We start from the raw sequence: 24,296 nt of genomic DNA, 5'->3' as shown, positions 1-24,296 counted from the left end.
ATTTGATCACATGGGAAATGGTGGTAGATTGGTCTTATTCAGATAAATTTTCTCCTTAAATCATCAAAATTTGGTGGATTCTCTGTTCCATTTTCATTCCACCACTTCTGGCCTTTGTGAGTTACTAGTATGATCAACAACATAATAACAAGCCAAACTATAGATTCAAATTACTGTTTTTTCAGTATCCACTTTGCAAAGCCCAAGGATTTTCAATTCTGGTGAAGAAACTTAATCCACCCGTTCGGCATGGCCAAGGTGATTGGCAAGGAGGAAATTTTTGGAGATTAAAGGCTTCACAAGAACCCTACAGGAGGTGGTCGAGTTGTGCTTGCAGATCTTGGATTGACACCATATTGATGGTGCTCTGTACCTCTTCAGGGGTATATTCTGATTTCAGCAGGGATTGTACTTGAATATGGGCTTCCACAATATTTGTCCTGCATAAAAGTAAATTCAATCCAATTAAATTTGAATAATTACTTTTAGTCGAACTTAGCACTAAAGAGACTGTTTACAAAATACTTGAGTTGAATTAAGAGACAACATAAGCTAATTAAATTGAACCTCCCCGAATCATAAAATACTGATTACATGAGATTTATCAGTTTGGACTTAACAAGCATGGCATTCTCCTAATTATAAAAATCTCCATCAAGTACACTATAAAGAACTACAATAGGTCTAAATAATCAAAGTATAAATTAGCACTGCAAGGGCATCTCTCTTTTGTGTGTTTTGGAGAACAGTAGGAAGGTTGAGCAGAGAGTCAACAGATCCATAAAAAGGGAAAGTAATAAAAAGCATGAAACCAGGTTAATCACCCAAATTCTCAGATACTCAGGTGAGGGACAAATTGTGAATTCTATGTGTGAATCAACAACTTACTTTATTGGCTTGAAAAGAATTGTTCTTGTTGATGGGTTCTGCAGATAAAGCTTCATTTTTTCCATCACCTTCGGCAACTCTTGCTGTAAGGAAGCACTTACCTGTTGGAGATACGTAACTTGAAATCAGCTCAATTTGAATGGTAATGTTTTTGTAATTTATTTATTTATTTATTTTTTTGATTGGAAATGACGCAAAGATATATTGATAGCAAAAAGAAGTACAAGAAGAAGGATGAAAAATCCTCCCACCAAAGACAACTAAATTACAAGAAAATACACATAAACAAACGAACTCCCACTAAGGACCAATCCTTATGGAGTACACGCCACTATCCAATCCAGTTGAATCACAAATGTTTTTGTAATTTATCTGTCCCAAGTTTTGTTATAACTTCAAATTCCAAACATAGGTACCAGATACAGGCAAAGAAAACATATCAAAAGCAATCTTTCACAATCAGAAATATTGTACATTTTTGTGGTTTAGATATAACATCATCTTGTTAATAATTTTTTGATTTAAAAATAAAACAAGAACAGAGTATTTAGGTTGTGATCTTCCAACTCTGCTAGATTGCTTCTAATGGCTTAATTGGGCTATCATAGTGTAAGAGAGAAGGAGCCACAAAAGCTGCTTGGGAATCTTGACCACAACTACAACAGTTTGTTAGTGACCCTTGTTGATGCAATGTCCTATAAAATACTACAGCAAACAAGCACCTGATTTACATGACATACCTTCTGAACAAGTTCGGCCACCTTATCAGGAGTAGCAAAAGCTTGATCCTTGAGTGGTTTTGCCATAACTGAGTCTAGCTTTTGATTCTGACTGCCCGATGATAATGCAACTTTGACAGCTGTTACCTACAAAAGGTAAATTGGTGTTGCAGTTTATCTTGAAGGCTAAAGATAGTCTCTCAAAAAAGGAGCTTCAGTAACTAGAAGATATGAACTATTAATCCAAGATAGATGCCAGGCATTCAGCATATGACTGTTCACAAGGGTTGCTGCATAAAATAACTTTCCAACACTGTAAATCTTAAACAGGCACAGTAAAGTCTTGGTACCTTGTATTGGATTTTTCCACATTCTCTTATGGATTTGTTATAACGTTAGAAAAGAATTTCAGATTTCAGATCTGAGAGAACTATTCTCAGAGTTAATGAATTCTTCTTATCTGCTCCATGAAAAAACATAAAGCTTCGTGTGTTTAGGTTGTTCGCTTATTTCTGTATAACCTCTATTTGTTTTCTGAAATTTCTAAATTACAGTTTTTCTGAGAGTATCACATAAGAACTGATTTCCCTTTAAAAATATGATGATAGACAAAGAGAACAAACCTTAGTAACAAATGAAAGCATGGGATCCACAACTAGCTTAGTGACCGACATAATAAACTCCTCACAAGTGGCTTTGAGGCTTTTCTCCAGTTCCTGCAAATAAACCAATGATCACCCATGTTACATTGCATGGCAACACATCAAATTGGTCCAACAAATTGTGCACTTCATACGTACACCAAATTTCTAATATTTTTTTTGTTAAAACAAATTCTGTGCTAGCTTTCATTATTTCCCATGCACATCTTGAATTTAATGTAACTATATAAGCTTGGTATGAGAACCAATACATGTAATTAGTATTGTCCCATTGATGGGTGCATAGGTTCTGGCACTCTAAAACCATCTATTGGGATTGGCAGAGAGAATGAGGCAGGTCCATATATATAAACACACTTTGGGAAATGACTTCTGATGAGAAAAGTCATGTCAGTCTTCATTTGAAACAATCCTTCTTCCTTTTTTTTTTGGTTTGTTCTAGCAGTAACAAATTCCAACATTTGTTTGATTGCTGCATGCATAAATCTAGCAATCTAAACCATCTATTGAGCTTATCAGGAGGATAAGGCACATCCAGTCAACCTATGGTTTGAAGAATGAATTCACAAGTAAAAAAACATGCCAGTCTCTTAAACTAATGCTTCTGGTTTTTTTTTTTCCATTTTTGATTTACCATTTTTGAAGGTTTTTTTTTTTTTTTTTTTTTGTTTCTTTTCCCTTTTTTGGAGTGAAGTATCCATGATCTTGTGCTCAAACATGAGCATGGGGTTTAGAAACATTTCCTGAACCTATTTTTCTGTAAGATAATGCAGCCAAAATAAAACTTTTAACCAACAAATGTTCAAGACAACCATTTTAAAGATATAAGATCATCAATGAAAGGCAATGTCACAAACCTTCTTGGCATCTATTTGACTTTCCAAAACTCGAGGTGATAAGGTCCTTGCCAATGAGGTTGATCTTGACCAGTCGAATAGTGAGGCTTGACCCCTAAGTATGCGTCTTAGATGCTCCTGTAAATGAAACTTAAACTACATTAAAAAAAAAAAAAAAAATCTTCCTTTTTGTAAGAGATATAAAACAATGACTACATCTCTATTTAATAGACTTAGATGCCAGAAAAGACATTCCATAGCAATTATATAGTTGAGCATTTTTTTTTGGTTTCTATTGGTGTGCCAGTCAGACTTGTACAAGTCTAAAGTTTTTTTAGTATTGAAGTGTTGTTTTCGATACTTGGGCCCTGTTTGGATTGATCTGTGAGAAGCTAAAAGCTCTTTTCTAAGATCAGTAAGAGTTTAAATACTGGTTTGGGTAATTTTGTTATAATAAAAAGAGTTTAATAAGTTAAGAAAACGTTGCTTCCCCTAGAAGGCCTAGGGAAGTTATTTCATGTCTAAAGAAATTTTAACAATGCCAATATCGTCACTTCAGCTTGAGCTTCAGCTTCTAGCCAGACTCAAAAAACAAAAAGCTATCCCGAATTAGGCCTCAGATGATCCATTTTAAACATTTGATAGACTTCTTACTTTGGAATCTCTCTGATCATGATATCATTATTACAATCATGTAACAATTTTGACATCTAATGACAGCACTATCTTAACCATGATTCAAATAAAATTGAAGTAAATTTCTCTCCCACCCCTCTGTTTCTGTGTAATCCTCCCAAGCAAAAAGGATTTAAAACTCATAAGGTACACAAAATAAACAAAACTGAAGAACAGAGCAGGTTTCAGGCCCAACCCACTTCAGTAGAACAAAATTCCCTACTTCCACAAGAGAAACTCTGTGTGGTTCACAAGAATAATTTTTTTTCATTCTTGATGTAGTGCACTTAAATCAAGGAAAGCTTCACCTCCAGAACATGTGATTAGTTTGCAATGCATAATGGTAAAACAGTGAATGGCACATTAAGCTCATGGAGAGTATCAGATTTGGAGGTACAAACCAGTAAATGAGAGAAATCAAGTTCTTTGTGTGTGACTGAAAATTCTATATCAAATGGAGCAATCTGGAAAATCAAAATTTGGAAATATTAGTCATACAGTTTTACTTATTCAAATAATTGCCTAGGAAACAAAAGAAAAGAAAATGGGAAGATAACCTGCTCCCTTAAAATAAGAAGATGCTTTATAAGGAAAAGCTGTCCATCCATTGGTGATGATCTCTTTACAACGAGTTTGCTTGCTTTCTGAAAGAAAAAAGGAAGAATAAATTACAAAGTGGTGCATACATATGAACAAACTGCAGAACATCAAATATAGCTGTTCAGTGAAGTGAAAATTTACTCCTGATGGAGGAGTCAATTTATGGGCCATTGACCAGATTACAAATTATTCTTTAGCATATTATCATAATATTATTTGAAACTTATAGTACTACTGAAAAGCTTACTCACTTGGATAGATAGCGAGCAAACTTCCACTGCCTCCTGATATAGATGGATAAAAGAAGCAGCTGAGCATCAAAAAAAGGGTAAAGGCAAAAAATATATTTATTCACAAGCCAAGAAGTTGAAGAACAGTGATTGCACAAACACTCAAATACCTGGGCTAAACCAGTGAAAACTGCTGGTTCCAGACAACGATACAACTTCGACAGGCAAGACAAGGTTTTCTCCAGTGGGGGGTACCAAGTTTTAAATACATCTGGGTTTTCATCAGCCTGCAATTTGATAACCAATTGGGAAGAAAGGATATGAAGCTTAGTAAAAATATATTAAGTTCTATGCATGCAAATCAGAAAAAGGTTAGTACATCAGCCAGAAACAAGCACAGAAACAGAACATATATGTTCTCCACTCATGCACTCTAAATATATGAAATTTTGCAACTGGACTCACACAAAATCCTAGAAGTTAAACTAATCCTCCAACTTGACCACAAAGAGCAGGGAAATTTACAAATAGAAGCTATCAAAATTTACAACACATAATCATCCATATAAACTGAAAAAACAAAAAGGAAGATAAGTGATCCCTACAGAAGTAGTTCCTGATTTTGACTCAGCAGATTGCTCCAGCTTTGCAGGGTAATCCAAGTCGTCTTCAGAAGGAAGATAATTTGCAATCTACAAAAGAAAAAAGAAAGCTTCACAATAAGACCAGTGTATATGGAGGACCAATGGGAATTCACAAGAAAATGTTCCCAGAAAGAAAGGTAAGCACGGATAAAAACACTGCAAAAACATATGCAGGTATCAGTACATGAATTCACATTGTCTGATTCATTTTTATCTGAAACCATAGGTGAAACTTGTGTTTGTAAGTTCTTTCAACTTCCCTCCGGAATGGGATTGATTTTTCAAATTTGAATGTCTAAGAAAATTCATAAAAGTCTGATGAAATTACAGATTATGCAGAGCAACAGATAGTGAAGTGTAGCTACTTCCGAAGATCAATTCTTCATTCTTACCTTTTCACACACTTGTGCAATATTCCAGAAGCACATAAGCTGGTTATTTTATATGTACACAAGTAAATCTGAATCCAATGCTTCTAGTAAATGATCAAGAATCATTCTAATAAATTCTTCATGATGACCAATATTTCAGAGACAAAAACCATTGGAAAAACGGTATCTCCATAATTTCTCTGATATTTCAAGACTCTCAACAATGAGGTCATATATATGCAGCCCGCTCATCAGAAAAAAATAATGATCCGAGAAAGAAAAAAAGAAAAGAAAAGATGAGGTCATGACATGTAGAATACAGTCCCAGAAGGAGATAAACTCCACCTCCAGCTAGTAAGCATCCAATTTCTCATCAAATACAGTACAAAACAACAAACAAGTTTTACAAGCCCATCCATAGAATACAACTAGAATTAACAACAAAAGGGAGCAATCTGTGTAAATAAAAGATAAAGTAAGTGCAGATATTGACAAAGTGCATTTGAAGTGGAATACACACCTCATCACGAATATGTGTTCGAGCACGAAAAGTCAATCGCTCATGAACATCGGCTAGAATTCTATGCAATGTGGGGCGTAATCCAGCTAATGATTCACCCCGTCTACTGATCTGTTCTCCTAAAACTTCAACTTTAAGGATATCAATGAGTTCGCAAAGAAAATCAAGATTTGTTTCATGAATAAGTTTTGGGCGAAGTGTATCATACAAATAAGTACACCTGCAAATCAAATCAACATCATAAGCATAGGATATAAAAGTAAGGTCCAGGTGACCAAACTTCCTCTTAGAAAAATTTCTAAAGTAAAAAAGAGGAGGGTGGATGCCAGAAAACAAATATATGAAAGACAAAGAAAAGCAACATACTGCAGAACAACCATTTTTTTTCCTTTAAACAAGGACCGATATTTCAACATTTTTTAAAATAAGAAATGCAATTATTTAAGGAATAAGGGGAGTTTTGAAAAGGGGAAATCCCTCAATGAAGAAAAGAACAGAAAGGGAAAAAAGAACAGAAAAGGGGATAATGTAGAAAAGCGAGAGAGTAATTATAACATAAAAATTTAATGAGAAGGTAATCACTTTCAGAATGTCAGAGAAGGAGACCCTCTTTCTGCATGGACCTCTATATCATGGTTAGCTGTTCATTACAGCAGAAAACATTCACAAAGAACAACTAGAACAGATTTCTTAACATTGTGCTGATACCTCCAAGGACAATTTCCCTGTGGAAAGCACCACTTATTAACATGGTAACATCGGCGAAATCTCCTTCCCAAATCATTCATTTGATTTCTATGACACTTTCCAAGCAAAAAAAGGAATACTACCCAGAGAGCATCTTTCCATTCACCAAGTTTCAAGAGAGGAGGGGAAAAAAAGTTATCACCCAAAGCTTTATACTTGTGCAAAGTAAGGTGTTACTTCGATTCATTGTCCTAAAGTTTATCAGTGCGGTTATTTTAACACCTTATGTTAATTAAACACAAAAGCTCTACTCAAAAGAAGATAATAGGAAAAGCTAAGGAAAAAATGAAGCAAAAACAAGTAGCTGTACAGTATCATTCAAGAAACTTACAGAGGATCTATTAATGGAGCTAAATTTGAAATATCCTCGGAAGAAGAAGGGAAAAAATGATCAAAGAGCTGGTGCTCAAGTTGACAGACCTGCCATTTACAATAATTTCAATTAAAATGGCTTCAAATCTTTCATATGATATCTATGTTCTTTTCCACTAATACAGAGGTTTATAACAGGGACAGCAGTAGACTCTTCAGAGAAAAAACCAATTTGATAATATGCATATTTAAATGATACACCATACATATGTGCAAGTTTTATCTATAAACAGATTCACATGTTAATAACTATTAGCACGCATATATCTGTGGAGACTGTCACAATAATCAATACAAGACTTGGAAATGAAGTAGGCTATCATCGGCTCCAGATCTATCTGGAAAATAAAGTAGGACCACAGACTACATTGTTTAGATGATATGAAACACATTAAATGCTACATTGTTTAGATGATATGAAACACATTAAATGCAAGTCAACACTATATCAGGAGTCTTTCTTATGGCATAATGTCGTTTCATTTGAAATAATAATGTCAGTCCTTCGCCCCCTTAGGAATTCTGTTTACAATGAAAAAAAAGGGCTAGAGTAAACAACTCCAGTGTAAGTTCTTCCTTGCTACAATTTTGCTTCACATATTGCACCATGTCAGAATAAGTCCAGACCAACCTTATAAATAACTCTGACCAATAACACCGACATTTTTCTTTTCAAAAATAAAATAGCTCATATGGGTCTGTTGGCCAAGAGATGTAGGCGCAGCAAGCAAAGAGGAAAAACTCCCAGCATTTAATTTATAAGGAAGGAAAATACAATCACTGAGATTAAAATAGTAAAACACAGTGTAGAATTTCTATGTAGGTATAAATTTCTTTCCTGAGAATGGGGTTTCAGAAGAAAACTTATTAAATATACCCTGTCGGAGTATATAGAAGAATTCGGCTCCACTGAAGAGATAACACAACCATTCGATTTTGTGGGTAGAAAGTAGCAAATATATTCAACTGCTTACGTAATCCATGCCTTGAAGATGCAAATTTTCAATATTTAATCACTCAGAAACTAACGACAAAATTGGTAATCTCAACAGCACCTGCATTAGGTATGCACATCCAGATCTAGTCAATGATGGCAAGGCCTCTTTCTTGGCAAACTCAGAGATCCGTTGATGCACGATGCCTCTTATCTGGATAGCATGAAACAAGAGCATTTATTTAGGGTGAAATGACCAACTAGAATGAAGAATAAAATTATGAATCACCAGGTTACCAAGGAAAACCGCTGTTCACAATACAGTCTGTGGCATTCTGAAAGAATCTGAACATATTCTTTCCTTGATGATCTGCTTTCGATGTCTTCCAACAACGGCTTTAGCTGCAATCGCTTATAACTGTTAGTCTCCTTTACTTAAGAGAGATCAAGTTGAAACATATAAATTCCTCACATCCAAGAGATATAAATCTGATGACAAAGATTTAAGATAGGGAGGCTTTTGTAGATGATTCATTCGCATGGAGGCTTAAATTAGCTAATCAGGCAGCTAATAGGCTTGCCAACAAGGAACTATTTCCTCGACTGATTTTAGAGAACTGACCTCCTCCCCCATAGTATTACCAGGGATGTCCTACTTCTCTAGATTTATTTTCTCTTTGATTCTGAAGGATCTTCCAAACTTCTAGTGTATTCCTGGTTTCTTTTTCATTAAATTTTTGTTCCTGTCCAAAGAAGGAAATGAAAGAAAAGAAAAGTATAGAAGAAGGGTAACATGAGAACATTTTTCCTCCATGCACTCCAAAACAATCATCTCAAGATTGAGGTAACTTGGTGGGGAAAAAAATTCAAAAAAAGGGAACTGTGGGGCTAACCATTTCTCTTAACTTCCTTTCTCTCTATTTCTTACAGACACAATGAAAAATAACATTTGAATTCCCTTCTCTCCTCTATTCTCTAGTAGTGATCCAATAGACTGTGCCTCTCAATGGGTTTTTCAAGTTTCATCTGGTTTTCATGCACTCACATGCTATAGACCTCTAGTGGGTATTTTGCAAAGAAACCACTATCCTGAGAACCTCTTCAAGTGAAATATCATTGAAGTCCAAATTTATTGATTATATTTTAAGATACATGCTGCATCATCTTGTGGGTTCTACATGTGGGTCTCAACATCAAAACTTCAAGCCAACAAGGGAGTTGAGTAGACACTCTTCTGGTAATTGCATTTTCTACACCAAATTTAATACCAGTCCAACCCTGTTAACCCTAGTCAGTGTGTTACCTCCTGATGAAGCTTTGGAGTTGAAACATGAAACGTGAAACGGACATGTGGTCACCACCAATCATGAGGTTAGACTATTGGAACTCATCTAAGAAATTGTTGATTAACAGGGAGAGGCTCATAAGGCAATAACAGTGCCTCTTGATAATTTTGCTCAATTTTTTGAGTCATCTCCCACTAACATGACAACTTTGTCTAAAACAACAGGAAGGCAGAAAGGAAATGGTTACCTCACTTGCTGCTGCCTTGAAGCGGACATAAATGACAGATGCCTCTACACTCTCGGAAACAGCTGCTTTGCTGCCTCCACTGCTCCGAATTGCTGCCTGTACCTGATGAAGGAAACAAAAGAGCATATCACAAAGCTTTTTCTTTTTCCATTCATATTCATAAATAGTAAACTGTCAACTCATAAAAATAATTCACCTGAGAAGAAGCACTTTTGAGAACAGAAACTACATGAGAGCGAATCATACCCAAAGCTCGAGACTGTCAAAAGCATGCAAGGCACGTGGTCTTTAGACTTTTGGCATTCAAAACAAAACTTAAAAGAAAAAAAGTCCCATCCAGTAATGAACAGTGAAAATTGACATCCATCACTACGCCTGATCAACCACTTAAAACTGTTATAACATTATAGTCAATTGAGTACCTGGAGTTGTCTGAACTTGACCAAGTAAACACTTGATTCTGCATACTGTGGATTGCTCTCAACATACCTAAGCATGGTAAAAAAAATAAAGATAAGGAAAATTTTTCAAACTACAGAAACTGTATTCTCATAAAAGCCAGTGATTGTCGGTATCATTAATAATCAGCATGGTTAAAAAAGCTAGCTCAGAACCATAGATTATCCACAAAGGACTAATTTAAAAAAATACACTTACGATATGCACTCATCAAGCCGTTTAAGCAGAGGTAGAAAGTTCTCATTGCCAACATTCATGTTTGGAGAATAAAAACTGGTAGCAACCTGCAAACAGGTATACAATAAAAAAATGCATGCAATTTACAAATAAAGGTGTGCAAGGCCATCTTCAGGCATTACGCAAAGTTTAACAACCACATTAAAAAATGTATAACAAAGAAAATCTAGGAAAACTTCAAGAAATCAAAACAGAGAGAGAATTCATTTAGCAATATTAAGATAGAGGAGTCCCAATCTCTACACAGGCAACAATTAGACAATCAATCATCCATGAATTTCATGAAACAAATGCAGATTATAAGCGTATTTTGCGTATTGGCAATTCCAGGTCAAAATTCTCATTGCCTCGTAGCTCATATTCTTCAAATCCTCTCTTGGACATTTGCCTTTTCCAAATTGTTCGTGTTTGAAGGTGGCTAGAGGAATTGGTACGTGCATTTGAGGTGATGGATGATAACAAATAGTGATCAATTGTATTTTAAATTTTTATCCTTTTATTGGAAAATGAAATTGAAGCTTAAAAGTGTAAAACATTGTGTTTAAAACATTTGGATCAACTTCTGATCGATCGAACCAAATGGTAACAGTTTATCTTGAACTCAAATTTTTCAGTCTTATCCAATCTATCAAACTTCGATCACACTTGTGAATTTTCATGATTTTCCAAACAACTCTCAACCATTGGATGAGTTTCAAAACCCTAATACTTAAGCCCTCTTTCTAGATGTGGTGTGGGCTACTATAAGAGAAAAAATCCTGGGTTTTTGAGCTTTAAGTTTCTCTTACTATATTGGGGAGTGTTTGCCTTGTGAGAAAATTTATGGGTTTGAATTAAAAATCAATTTTTGAGTGAAAAATCTTTGTTCCAAATGGGTTGATTCATTGTGTTCTTCATCCTATCTCTCATATTGCTCTCATATCTAACTTATTGGGGTAAAACCCAAGATTCTTCTTGTGTGGACTCAAGAAGAGGCCGAGATCAAAACTTGGAGTGGATTCCAAGTGTTTTCCTAAAGTGGTGGTAGTTGAAGCTTGAAGGTTCTAGGCAAGTGGTCCGGGAGAGGATGAAAGACTTAGGCTAGGTAAAACCTTGTACTATGCTATTTTTTTCTTCATGGTGGATTATTTGATTACTTGAGGTCCATGGTTTTTTTTATCTCTTTGGAGGTTTTCCATGTTAAAAAATTGGTGTCATTGTCTCTCCTTTCTATCTTGTCTTTTGATTAGCATTTCATGAGTTTATGATATTTTTTACTGCGTTATGATGATTGAATTAATTGGAGCATGAGCTGAAATGTGTCTATTGAGTCTTTGAAAGAACAAAATATATGTTAGTTGTTGATTGATGACAAGGGGCATGTGAAAAAGAGTTTTTATTTTGATAACTTGTTTGGGAGAGTGTTGGTGCATCCATTGTTGCTTCCGATTTGCTTGTTTGTTCATAGGATTGAAAAAGAAGATCATTGTATAAGGAAAAATAGGGGCATTGTGAGCATTTGTGAGATAACATTTCTAATTGTTTTGAAAAAACACCTATTCAAAGCCCCCCCGCCCCCCCCGCCCCCCCCCCCCCCCCCCTCTTCTAGCTGTTATCCATAAGTAAGATTCATCTTCACAAATGATTTTTTTCTCTCCCTTTTTTCAATTATAAAATTTTATGTTAATATTTTAATAAAACAAATAAGCGAGTTTTTCTAAACAACTGTTTGCATAGAACATAAATGGCTCATTTTCTTTATGAAGAATTAGAAGATAAAATAGTTCATAGTCAAAAAATCAGCAAAGCATTGAACCTCTAGCTAAGAAGAGCCCCAAGGAATCAACTACCAAGAGCTTCATCAGCATGAAATTCTTCACACGGTAAGCACTCTTGCATCATGAAATTTTGTATTGAGTATTTGAACAAAAGTTACAAAACAAATAATCAAGTTTTATAGGACTTGTATCATAATTTATTAGGGTTAGCAAGCATTCTCTCAAAGCATTTAAGTAACTAACCCCTAAGTCAAATTCCCCACTAACCCCACCCAAGTACCAGCCAAAGAAAAAGGAAAGAAAGAAGCAAAACAATGGATTCAAATTATTATTATTATTAAAATTGTTATCATTATTAAAATTGTTATAATTAAAATTATTATTATGATTAGGAAACAAGAATATGGCATAAGTTTTCAAGTATAGTATACTAATATCAAGGTAGGTGTCACACAGCTGTCCTTGAAAAGCAATTACCTAGGGCCTCCCTAACTTTTCAAGTTTTATTTGATCTAAATTAGATGACACAAAAAATTGTTTTTGAGAAATTTATGGTGGAGAGATCAATCCTTGCGCATTCAATTCGCCAATCTCTATTTACTCTTCTAGTTTAGAGTCTTCAATCTCTCTCTCTCTAGACCATTCCTCTTCCTCAACATCTTGGAACTTAATTTTCATTGTAATTTGTCAAACAAAGAAATCAATGGCCTTTCCTTATTATTGCTTTCTCTATTTCATGTCTACTTAGAGGTATCTTTCCCAGACATTAAAGTATGGATATTCACCCCTTCATGGTTGTTATTTACATGATCCTTTTTATGGTTTCAACCAAAATTGTTGTTCTGGCTATCCTGCTCTCCCTCAACCATATCTTCACAAAATATTCATTTAGAAATCAAAAGGCCCCATGTAAGGGCTAAGTTTTTGCCTAGAAAAGTTTACTGTTGCTGTGTTGCAACTGAGGAAGCTCTATAGAGCCCTTAGTCCTGTATGATTTTGATGTATATGGGCAGTGGAGACTCGGAGAATTGATCGCCTTTCCTTCACTATTCAATAGTGATAGGTTTGTGACACAAACTCCTTTTACTAGCTAGAATTTCTTAGGTTTTTTTTTTTATTTTATTTAAATCAAGGACCCTTCTATGGCTAAGCCCCTAGGACTCTCCATTGGGGTGTTGACCGCCCCGCAACAACCAGCACCGAGTAAATTCAGGGTATCATCAGTGGCGGGATTCAAATCCAGGACCATGTGCCATTTATTGGGACCACACTTTCCAATATTCGCCCTGACCAATTGGGCTATGGTGGGTAGAATTACTTAGGTTCTTCTTAGAGAGGCAACAAATATGTGGTAATTTCTTTTTGGGTTTTGGTGGTAACATCGTGTAGGGTTCTTTGGCAAATAGTCATACTTGCTTTACTCTGAGTAATCTAGTTAGAGTGGAATGCCTAGATTTTCAAGGATAGATGGAGGCCTTTAGAGTCATTCTAGGATGTGTTTACTTCCTTTCTTCTTTGTAAGTGTTAGTTACCTTTACAAGTTTAGGCACTCCATTGAGTGTGATGATGTTGGATTAGAGATATGTATGGGATGAGAGATGAGAGGAGGCTGGTACTGGTTTGCAGTGGAGTAAAAGTCTTTTGATATTTCTATAGAGGAGGTCGGTGAGGGGTTAAGAGGTGTCATTATGGAACAAGGAAGGGGCTTTTCAGCCTTGATTAGGTTCAGGGATTTGAGCTTAAAATGTTTATTAGAGGGGGTGGAATTTTGCTATAGAGATAACAAGCTGCAAAAGTGGAACAAAGTTTGGGAGGAGGGAGGTAGGAAGTTCGAGCAAGAGTGTCGCTCAAATGGGGCAGGAAGGTTCATTTTGTGCTCAATCATCATTGTAGAGGCTAAGAGGTTTTCTTTGGTCTTTCCAAAAAGGAGGGGTCCATGGGGGATGGCTCATTTTGGCAGAGAAGCTATGACTGTTAAAGGTCGTTCTTGTAGCAAAGGCCAGGAGAGTGGCCCTTTCAATTGAGAAATGGAACAGTTCAAGAATGGCAACTAAAAGTGAGTCTCTTGTAGACATAGAGAAAATGTGGACCATGTGGGAAATGAAGCTTAGCTTCATCTTGGGGAGAGTGAGGTTCAAAGTAGAGAGGATAGTTACAGGCGCTATTTGGTGAGTAGACTTGTCGAGGGATTTTTCTTAGCAACAGAGTAGTGTGCTTTGAAAAACTGGCCATCTGGTCTCTAGTCATTGAAAGGGGATCTAAAGATTTTGGTGTTTGGGGATGCAATACTTTTGTTTGCCTTTGAAGATTGTTTTAAAGCAGAGAGTGTCCTTGTTAGAGGAAAATGGGAAAATCTTGCAATCGGCAAGGTGGAAGCTCAAGACTGGGTGTTTGTTAAAGGAGGGATCCATTAGGAAAGCGTGGATGAGAATGTTGGGTTTGCCTTTGCATATGTGGAGTTGGGAGGAGTTCATGAAGATTGGGAACTGTTGTCGAGGTTTTGTTGCAGTGGATGAAGATACGACTTATTCATCATACTTGCAGTGGGCAAGGATTTTGGTGAAGCTGGACCTGAGAGCCTTGGCAAGGTTGTTTCAAGTGGTAGTTGGCTCGTCTACTTTCTCCTTGCAATTATGGTGGGAAACCCCTCTTAGGTTCTTGAAAAAGGTTCTGAGAAGCTATAGCAGTGGGACTTCAAATTTGGAGGTTAGGGGTGATGAAAAGGGAAACTCACGCACTAGTATTAAAGTGGGGAAGGAGTTGTGCCTTGTGCAGACTAATGGATATGACGTGTCGCCATATAGATAGGAGAAAGAGGGTTGGTAAGGTTGCAACTTTCAGCCTTTTTGTAGGTGTAGCAGGTGCAAAAAGAGAAGGTTCGTTCTCTTGGAGTGGGCATGTTCCTTGAGTGGGATGCTTTGAACTTGAGGGATATGGCAGGGGGGTCTTTATTTTTTGGGATAATAGGATGCTAGATTTGATTGGTATGAAAGTAGGAGAGTTCTCGATTTCCTACCAATTCAAGAATTGTGATGATGACTCTTGTTCAGTCTTTTCTGAGGTCTACGGCTCTACTACAAGAAGATACAAAGAAGCATTCTAGGATGAGCTAGGGGGCATTAAGGGTTTGTGGCAGGACCCTTGGTGTGTAGGTGGAGATTTTAACTTAACCAAATTCCCTATGGAGCGAAATAGGAACTCAAGGTTGACTTCAACTATGAGAAGATTCTCGAAGATAATTAAAGAGTTAAAGTTGAGGGACCTTCCCTTACAGGGGGATTTTCACTTGGAGGGGTGGTTTGAATTATCAATCTCAGTTGAGATTAGACAAATTTTTAGTCTCTAAGGGTTAGGAAAGCGTTTTAGTGGGGTAGTACAAAGCCTTCTTCCTAGATTTATCTCTAATTAGCACCCTATATTGTTAGATTCGATAATGTGGTTGAGGGTGGAGGGTTTTAAAGATTTGTTGCAAATTAGGTGGATGGGGATTCACTTAAGTGGTTCCTTTAGCTTTAGTTTGGACGAAAGGTTAAAAGCTATAAATTCATTTTTGAAGAGCTACAATAAGGAGGTGTTTGGCAATGTTACTTCCAAAAAAGAGTTGGCTTTGAATTATGTGGTATTTTGGGATTCCAAGGAAGGGACTAGGCTCTTAACGATGAAGGAGCGGGATGCTAGGCAACTAGCTAGGGAGGAGTTCAAGAAGTGGGTTCTATTGGAAAAAAATTTTTGGAGACAAAAATCAAGGGAAATAAGGTTGAAGGAGGGTAACACCGTGATAGAAATATTGGTTTTTTTCACAAAATGGCTAATGGCTAATGGCTAAGGCCCATAGGAGAAGGAACTCCCTAGACAAGATTAAAATAAACGGTCAATGGATCTCTAGGGAGAGTGAGATTAAAGAGGGGATGGTTCAGGCCTTTTAGTCTCTGTTAGCTGAAAATGGGGATTGGAGACCCAGTTGTTCGGGGTTGTCTTTTGATGTTTTAGGAGATGATGAGGTAGTTTTGCCAGAGGTTTCGTTCTCTGAGGTGGAAGTGTTCAAAACCCTCTCCAATCTCAATGGGGATAAAGCTCCATGCCCGAATGGTTTTTCCATAAAATTTAGGCAATTTAGTTGGGATTTTGTGAATGATGAGGTGATAGGATTCTTTAGAGACTTCCATGAGCAGGACAAATTTGTGAAGAGTTTGAATGCTTCTTTTTTGGTGCTTATTTCAAAGAAATGGGGAGTTTAAGATCTTAAGGATTTTAGGCATATAAGTTTGGTCGGCAGCCTTTACAAGTTGTTAGTTAAAGTGTTAGAAAACATATTAAAGAAGGTTGTGGGAAAGGTAGTGTCTTATTCCCAAAATGCTTTTGTGGAAGGAAGGCAAATTTTGGATGCATCTTTGATCACTAATGAGGCTATTAACTCGTTGTTGAAGAGCAATACTTGTGGTTTAATTTGCAAGCTAGATATTGAGAAGGCCTATGATCATGTCAATTGGAATTTCCTCCTAATGGTTCTTAACAAGATGGGTTTTGAAGAAAAGTGGACCAAGTAGATCAATTGGTGTATTTCTACCGTGAGTTTCACAGTCCTTCATGACCATTCTCTGTCGAGATTCTTTCAAAGCTCTCGAGGCTTGATGTAGAAAGAACTTCTCTCTACCTACTTATTTGTGATTGTAATGGAGGCCCTCAATTGCTTGCTTAAGAGGGTTAAGGTCGGTGGTTTCTTGTCGGGTTGGCAGGTGAGAAGTAAAGGTGGGAAGGGGTTAGAGGTCTCACATTAGTTGTTTGTTGATGATACTTTAGTTTTCAATGACCAACTAAAGTTGTTTTCTTCACTTGGGAGGCGACGTGGGGGAAGGTGCTCGCTCTGGATAGGCTCCAAATAAGAGGGGTGCAACTTCCTAATTGTTGTTTTTTGTGTGGTTGTGAAGAAGAAAATGTAAATCATATTCTTATACACTATATAGTGGTTAAAGCTTTGTGGGATATTATTCTTGGGTTGGTAAATGTTAAATGGGTCTTTCCAGAAACTGTAAAGGAGGTGTTAACTAGCTGGAGGGGCCCCTTTGTGGGGAAGAAAAGGAAAAAGGTTTGAAAATCCATACCGTTGTGTATTTTTTGGACGGTTTGGAAGGAGAGGAATAGACTAACTTTTAGGGGGGGGGTGTTGAATATCCAGAAATTAAAGAATTTTTTTGTTTGTAATTTATGGAGCTGGGCCAAATTGTATTTAGGTGAGGAGTCTATCTCCCTTATAGGCTTTTTGGAGTACGTAGCATCCACTTAAGGGGAGGTGAATCTTTTCTGGTCTTGTTGCTCTTTTTTGAGGCCTTAGCCGCCTTGTATACCCCATGTATGCTTTGTGGCTCTTTGCCTCTTTTTTAATGCATTTCTTGTTTACTTATCAAAAAAAAAAAAAAAACTTTAGTTTTCAATGAGCCTTTTCGAAATCAATTGACTTACTTGTGTTTATGTGGTTTGAGGCCATTTTTGGGTTGAAAATTAATTTGGAAAAGAGTGAGCTAATTCCAGTGGAGGGTGTGGAAACAGGAGAAGAGTTAGCTCAATAGTTTAGGTGCAAGGTCGATGCTCTCCCCTCATTTTACTTGGGTCTTCCATTAGGTGCTCCTTTTAAGTTTGTCTCAATTTGGGACAATGTAGAAAAGAGGCTTTGCAAAAGAATGGAATTGTGGAAAAGACAACACATCTCCAAGGTGGGAGACTTACCCTAATATGTAGCACCCTTTATAGCATGTCTATCTATTTTATGACCTTTTTTTGTATCTCAAGGACAATCAAGATGAGGCTGGAGCAAATCCAAAGGGATTTTCTTTGGGGAGAAGGGACCTGGGAGCGAAAGCCTTATTTGATAAAGAGACCATCATCTGCTCAAACAAAAACAAGGGAGGATTGAGGGTATGGTTTAATTTGCAAGCTAGATATTGAGAAGGCCTATGACCATGTCAATTAAAATTTCCTCCTAATGGTTCTTAGCAAGATGAGTTTTGAAGAAAAGTGGATCAAGTAGATCAATTGGTGTATTTCTACCGTGAGTTTCACAGTCCTTCATGACCATTCTCTGTCGGGATTCTTTCAAAGCCTTGAGGCTTAAAGTAGAAAGACCTTCTCTCTACCTACTTATTTGTGATTGTAATGGAGGCCCTCAATTGCTTGCTTAAGAGGGTTAAGGTTGGTGGTTTCTTGTCGGGTTGGCGGGTGAGAAGTAAAGGTGGGAAGGGGTTAGAGGTCTCACATTTGTTGTTTGTTGATGACACTTTAGTTTTCGATGAGCCTTCTCAAAATCAATTGACTTACTTGTGTTTATGTGGTTTGAGGTCATTTTTGGGTTGAAAATTAATTTGGAAAAGAGTAAGCTAATTCCAGTGGAGAGTGTGGAAAATGTAGAAGAGCTAGCTCAATAGTTTGGGTGCAAGGTCGATGCCCTCCCCTCATCTTACTTGGGTCTTCCATTAGGTGTTCCTTTTAAGTTTGTCTCAATTTGGGACAGTGTAGAAGAGAGGCTTTGCAAAAGAATGGAATTGTGGAAAAGACAGTACATCTCCAAGGTGGGAGACTTACCCTAATTTGTAGCACCCTTTATAGCATGTCTATCTATTTTATGACCATTTTTTGTATCTCAAGGACAGTTAGGATGAGGCTGGAGCAAATCCAACGGGATTTTTTTTTGGAGAGGAGGGACCTTGGAGCAAAGGCCTTATTTGATAAGGTGGACCATCATTTGCTCAAACAAAAACAAGGGAGGGTTGAGGGTAAGGAATCTAGCGTCCCTTAATAGAGCCTTGTTGTGCAAAAGGAGTTGGCATTATGCGGCGTAAAAGGGGCCTTGTGGCAAAAAGTGATTAGTGGTAAATATGGGGAAGAAAATGGTGGGTAGTGATCCTACAAAGCAAGAAATGGGTATAGGGTAGGTCTTTGGAAATCCATTAGAAAGGAATGAGACTTTTCGAGTAGCAGAGTTACTTATTCAGTGGGTAATAGGAGGAGGATGAGATTTTAGATGGATAAGTGGTGTGAAGACGAATCACTAAGATTATCTTTCCCTTTTGTATTTGCTCTAGCCACTTCCAAAGAAGCTTAGGTGGAGGATGTTAGGAGCTCTTCATTTGATAGGGGTTGTTAGGCATCCCATTTCTCTAGGTGACTCAATGATTGGGAGGTAGATATGGTGGAGCAGTTTCTCTTGAGGTTGAAAGGGTAGAGGGTGTGCAATGATAAGGAGGACAAGTTGTTGTGGACAAGGAAGAAGAATGAATTTTTTTTTGTTAAAGCTTTATACAAGGATTTGGAATCGAGAAAACAAATGGATTTCCCAACAAGTGTTATTTGGAACTCTTGGGTGCTGCCTAAAGTGAGCTTACTTGGATAGGAGGCCACCTACAATAAGATCTTAACTTTGGATCACTTAAAGAGAAGGAGGGTGGTCAGTGGCAAATAGAAGTTTTCTTTGAAACAAGGAGGAAAAATCAGATGATCACATTTTCATCCACTGTGACAAGACACGGGTTGTATGGCATCTTCTGTTTTCTCTTTTTGGTGTGTCTTGGATGCTTCCCTCTTTAGTGAGAGAGACACTCTACAGTTGGCACGGGTCTTTTATGGGTAGGAAAACAAAAACGGTTTGGCATATTACTACTTTGTGTCTTTTTTGGATAGTCTGGAAGAAAAGAAATAGTAGGGCGTTCGATAATGAAGAGCATTTCGACCAAGGTATTAAACTTATTTTTCTTTGTAATCTTTGGGCGTGGTCCAAATTGTTCATAGCTTTGGGTCCTTCTATTGTAGATTTTGTGGATTAGATAAGGTCTTGTTGAGGAGTGACATTTTTTGTTGTCCCTTTTTGTTTTTTGGTGGCACTTTAGGCGCCCATTGTATACTCTCCCTATGTACTTTGGGGAACTTTTGGCGTTTCTTTTTTTAATATGCATTTTTCTTTACCTATCAAAAAAAAAATATTGGATTGGAGATTCAGTTCTGTAAGTAGGTTATGGAGGTGTGTTGGATTGGAAATTTGCCTGTGTGAGTAGGCTGTGGAGGCTTGTGCTATGAGGTTATTTCTTCTTTTTTTTCTTTTGCCTTTTTCCAAGAGGGGAGATATGGGACATGATGTCACTTTCAACTTTCCAATTTGGTTGATTGAAATGTCAGGCTAGAAAACAAAACATATTTAGAAAATATATTATTTGAAGCAAACCAAAACCCTGATCAAGATAGCATTCAAACCTTACATTCTCCAACTCGTCAAAGTAGTTGAGTTTGCTGCGAAGTGCTTCTGCAAACTCAATCAGTCTTTGTTTCTCTACTAGCTGCAATGGGAACAAAAAACCATGTAAGAGATTGATATTGTGTGAGAATATATCTTCAAGAAGAATAAGATAAACTAAACTAAACTAAACTAATTGTTATCAGGGGTTATGAACTTGAATTTATAAAGCTTAAACTTGCTCATCCCTAAATCTTAGAATGGGTAGTGGAGCTATAGAGTAAAATAAGTGATTATCCATCAATAAATGTGTTTCCTTTGGACTTTAATTATAATGCAAAACAATCTCTAATAAGTAGAACTATACTTGATGATTGGTGCACCGGATATAGTTGGATACACATCAAGGTCCACCCCATGTTTTAAGGATAAATGAACACTTACAAGAAACCCATTACATTTGCTTTACAATGTGCAGAAGGACAACTGAATTATTCCTTTTGGTATTGAACCAAATTCAAGTTATTACTTTACTATTTTATTTTCTAAGGTATTTCCACATACATGAAAACAAAAAGATAACTGCTGTCTTTAATAATAGAAAGTTAACAAAGACAGAGTGTATATAGCTGTGTACCCCTATGTGGATTTGAGGAGTTGTTGTGTCCATAACAATACATTACATAAGACAAGCAATTAATTTAGTTATGCCTTATTTGAGTTTCATGGGCACAACCTATCTGATTTATATTAGGACTTCAAAACCTTAGGCACTAGAAACTGTGATTTGTCATTTGAAACCAAAACTCATTGCAGTCAACATTCTGTCGACATAAGTGAAACATCAAATGCCAATGAGAAAGAGAAGAAGTATACCAATCGGTCACAAGCATCATGAAGAGTTTTAGTCTTTGTTGCTACTGCTTGGTGCTGCAGTTGTAGTTCATTAAATAAGTCAAGGGTAGCATCCACCTGCATAAAAGGTAGCTCAGATATTTTAAGAGGCATGAATGGTACTCCAAATTACCAAAAGGATCAACTGAGATAAAATTGATAGAGATTTTAGAAAAACCACTGAGCTTTGAACAAACTTAAAATTACCTGATGAAGTATATCATCACATGTTTGTATGCGCTCTGTTAATGTGTTTACGTAGTGGCGGTACTTCTCCTCTGTCTAATGAAAGAGAGGAATCAGATGCCATATGCCCAACTCACAAAATGGACCATAACCAAATATTGTGCAACAAGAAACCACTACTAACCTCTGACTTCATGGCTGATTCAAGATCAGTAAACCACTTATAGAACTGCACCATGGAGGATTAATATTTACAGAAAGAAAAGCTTTAGCTATATAGTTGTATGTTCCATGGAACAATACAAAATCGGAGGCAAAATATTAAAGAAACATACTAATATCAAAATCTTACCATACTAGGCTTTTGCTCGAGTACAATCATCCTAATGTACAACACTTCACAAAAATTGAAGGTAAAAAATATCGATTTGACAATATGGACGGGAGAGCAGGAAGAAAAAAAGAGTAATAAATAGGAAGTGAATGCAGTGATAGCTCCACTTAAACTAGCCAACCATCAGATGTTGCCTACATGAAACCAATTTTCCTAAACTGCTATATCTAGGATTCTAGGGCTATATCCTCTATTAGTTTGTATTCCATTAGACCTTTTGTTGATGCCTCAACTCCCATCCTTCTTAGCATTCTCATAGTCCTTACATCACTTCCATTTTTTTCCTCTACTTGAATAGCAAGTTCTTAAGTTTCAGTCACTGATATTGCATATTGTCAAATCAAATTTGCTAACATGCATGTTGAGTGAACATCAAAGCCCCTAGTCCCTGCTGTAAGCTGTATGCATGACATAAAATGATAAGGCGCAAGAAGCCACTTATAAGACCAAATTTTTTACACGCTGCCAACATATGTATTTGAGTAAAGCCCCATAATGCCAAGATCAGCAGCCTCGAGTGAAGCAAGTCTGCAACATCTCATGCATAACACATTCACATGCATGTGCATAAAAGAGACATACATATGTACATAAATACATACACACAGATCTATATATCTACATCTACAAACATACACACAGTGGAATGTTTTTTCTCCATTCATCATGCATTTTGTTATTCTTACAATCATGATAAACAACTGATGCGGGACCACATACACTTCCAAAAGCTTAAGCTAATGTAAGACCCAACCAACATTAGTAATCACCCGACGTGGACCATTAGACTTTTGTTTGTCCTACGTCAACAACTTAGTCTACCATAGGAAGTGATCAACTGTGGTACAGGTTCAAACTTCAGTCAGGATAATTTGAAATGAAAAGATGCACAACATGGAAGCGCAAATACAAAACAGACCATTACAAATGTGCAGCAGAAAAAGCAAACTGCTATGACCATGAAACAACATAGAGCTCTTTATCAAAACAAAAATATCCTTTGAAAAAAGTAGAAGGGGAAGGTGAGAGTTTCAACAATAAACATGAAAAAGGAAGATGTCCAGTTTTCTCAAAGCCATTACTGTTATATGGGGAAAGCATGGTTATCAAAAATCACAAGATTAGGTACAGAATGAATCCAGTAATCTACCTGATTTGTGTTGACTAAAACTGTCTCTATAGCTCCAGAATCTTCCCAAGTGTTATCCTTAGTGTTAACGGACAAACCATTCTCCCGCCCTGAGATATGCTCATGGGACTATAACAGAAAGAGACAGTTATTTTGACATGAAAATTATTGCCTTGGGAAAAAAAAAGAGCATTTTATTAAGTTAAATGTCATTATGTTGCCTGATTTGAAAATTTGTGTTAACAGAAGCAGCATAAAACTCACCAAATTGGCTGGAAAAGGTCGCTCAGCAACCGCATGAGATAATGTTGCTATAGCTGCTTGTTGCTGCTCAGTCAATGGAGCATTCTGTATAAAAAAAAATTGGGGAAGGTGGGAAGGATGGTGCACAAACAAGAACTCTATCAACAGTTGTTTTATCAAAACATAACAAAAAAGAGCTTCATGATTGACCCAACACATTGTTGAAGGTATTGGTGAAGGCACAGATAAGCATTAAACCTAGCTTACATGACATAAATTCCACAATGATTCAGAGGAATCATGAACAAAACAGAAACCTTCCATCAATACATAAATTTACCTATGACCAAAACAATACCCACAGAGAAAATTCAATGGATATAAATGTGGATGAAAGTAAATTTTGCAGAGGTGGCGTATAATTCCTCGGGAAATTGTATAATATGGAGCATGAGCAAGAGAAGGCAATTGAGAGGTAATCAGAAATTAAAAAAAAAAAAAAATCAAAGAGAAAGAAAGAGGACCTGTTCCCAAGTAGAAGCGAAATTGTAGCCTTTGGAAATTGCAGCAGACTTAGGGAGAGTAGCAGAAGCAGGCTTGGTGGCCATGAGGAACCTGCAGAAATGAAAACAACCACAAGTCCTTCGTTCAGGATCTGGAAGCTTAGGGCAATTGCAATTGGTCCAGTAATGAAATAGAAATAGGAATTATAAATGATAATTCTCAAGCTTCTATGGATTCAGATCACAGATCTGGGGATATACGTAAATATTCTGATTCCTGAATTCAAAAGGTAGACGAGAGAGAGAGAGAGAGAGAGAGAGAGAGAGAGAGAGATTTGTTACCAGGAGAGAATCACCACCGCCTCACCCCCAACAACAAAAATCAAGATTCAAAATCCACACTATTCGATCTGCGTGATCTCTTCAGTCTTCACTGAGACGCACAAGGAATCTCTGATGTGGCAAACAGGGCCTTGCTCCAACGTCCACCCTCTCTGTTATATGTTTCTTATTTTATTTTTATTTTTGTAATTTCTTAAATGGAG

The 24,296-nt window shown here is 36.8% G+C and overlaps 1 protein-coding gene across 1 annotated transcript; it reads right to left on the bottom strand.

The window, feature by feature from the left end:
• Position 1: 1 nt before the first annotated feature.
• LOC100247522 (conserved oligomeric Golgi complex subunit 3) lies at positions 2–24,286 on the bottom strand. The gene is made up of 26 exons (XM_059740667.1): positions 24,094–24,286; positions 23,773–23,863; positions 23,270–23,353; positions 23,027–23,134; positions 21,667–21,711; positions 21,504–21,578; positions 21,279–21,374; positions 20,428–20,505; positions 10,389–10,474; positions 10,154–10,220; positions 9,928–9,990; positions 9,732–9,833; positions 8,496–8,600; positions 8,320–8,412; positions 7,224–7,312; positions 6,146–6,365; positions 5,216–5,302; positions 4,781–4,897; positions 4,632–4,664; positions 4,338–4,424; positions 4,182–4,244; positions 3,127–3,243; positions 2,231–2,323; positions 1,629–1,754; positions 889–989; positions 2–440 (listed from the first exon to the last, which is right to left on the bottom strand). Exons 2-26 carry the CDS (start codon positions 23,854–23,856, stop codon positions 308–310), a joined length of 2,352 nt encoding a protein of 783 aa, XP_059596650.1. The 5' UTR covers positions 23,857–23,863; positions 24,094–24,286; the 3' UTR covers positions 2–307.
• Between the last annotated feature and the right edge of the window lie 10 nt (positions 24,287–24,296).

This window comes from Vitis vinifera, chromosome 11, assembly GCF_030704535.1.
Source record: "Vitis vinifera cultivar Pinot Noir 40024 chromosome 11, ASM3070453v1".
NCBI lineage: Eukaryota > Viridiplantae > Streptophyta > Magnoliopsida > Vitales > Vitaceae > Vitis > Vitis vinifera.
Note: the sequence above shows the minus strand (reverse complement) of the source record. Positions and strands in the feature narration are given on the sequence as shown.

Coding starts and splice junctions, on each gene's coding strand:
- LOC100247522 (XM_059740667.1), bottom strand. CDS start 23,856: ATGGCCACCAAGCCTGCTTCTGCTACTCTCCCTAAGTCTGCTGCAATT. Junction 20,506..21,278: donor ATGATGCTTGTGACCGATTG/GTATACTTCTTC, acceptor TTCCCATTGCAG/CTAGTAGAGAAACAAAGACT. Junction 3,244..4,181: donor TTGATTTCTCTCATTTACTG/GTTTGTACCTCC, acceptor TTTCATTTACAG/GAGCATCTAAGACGCATACT.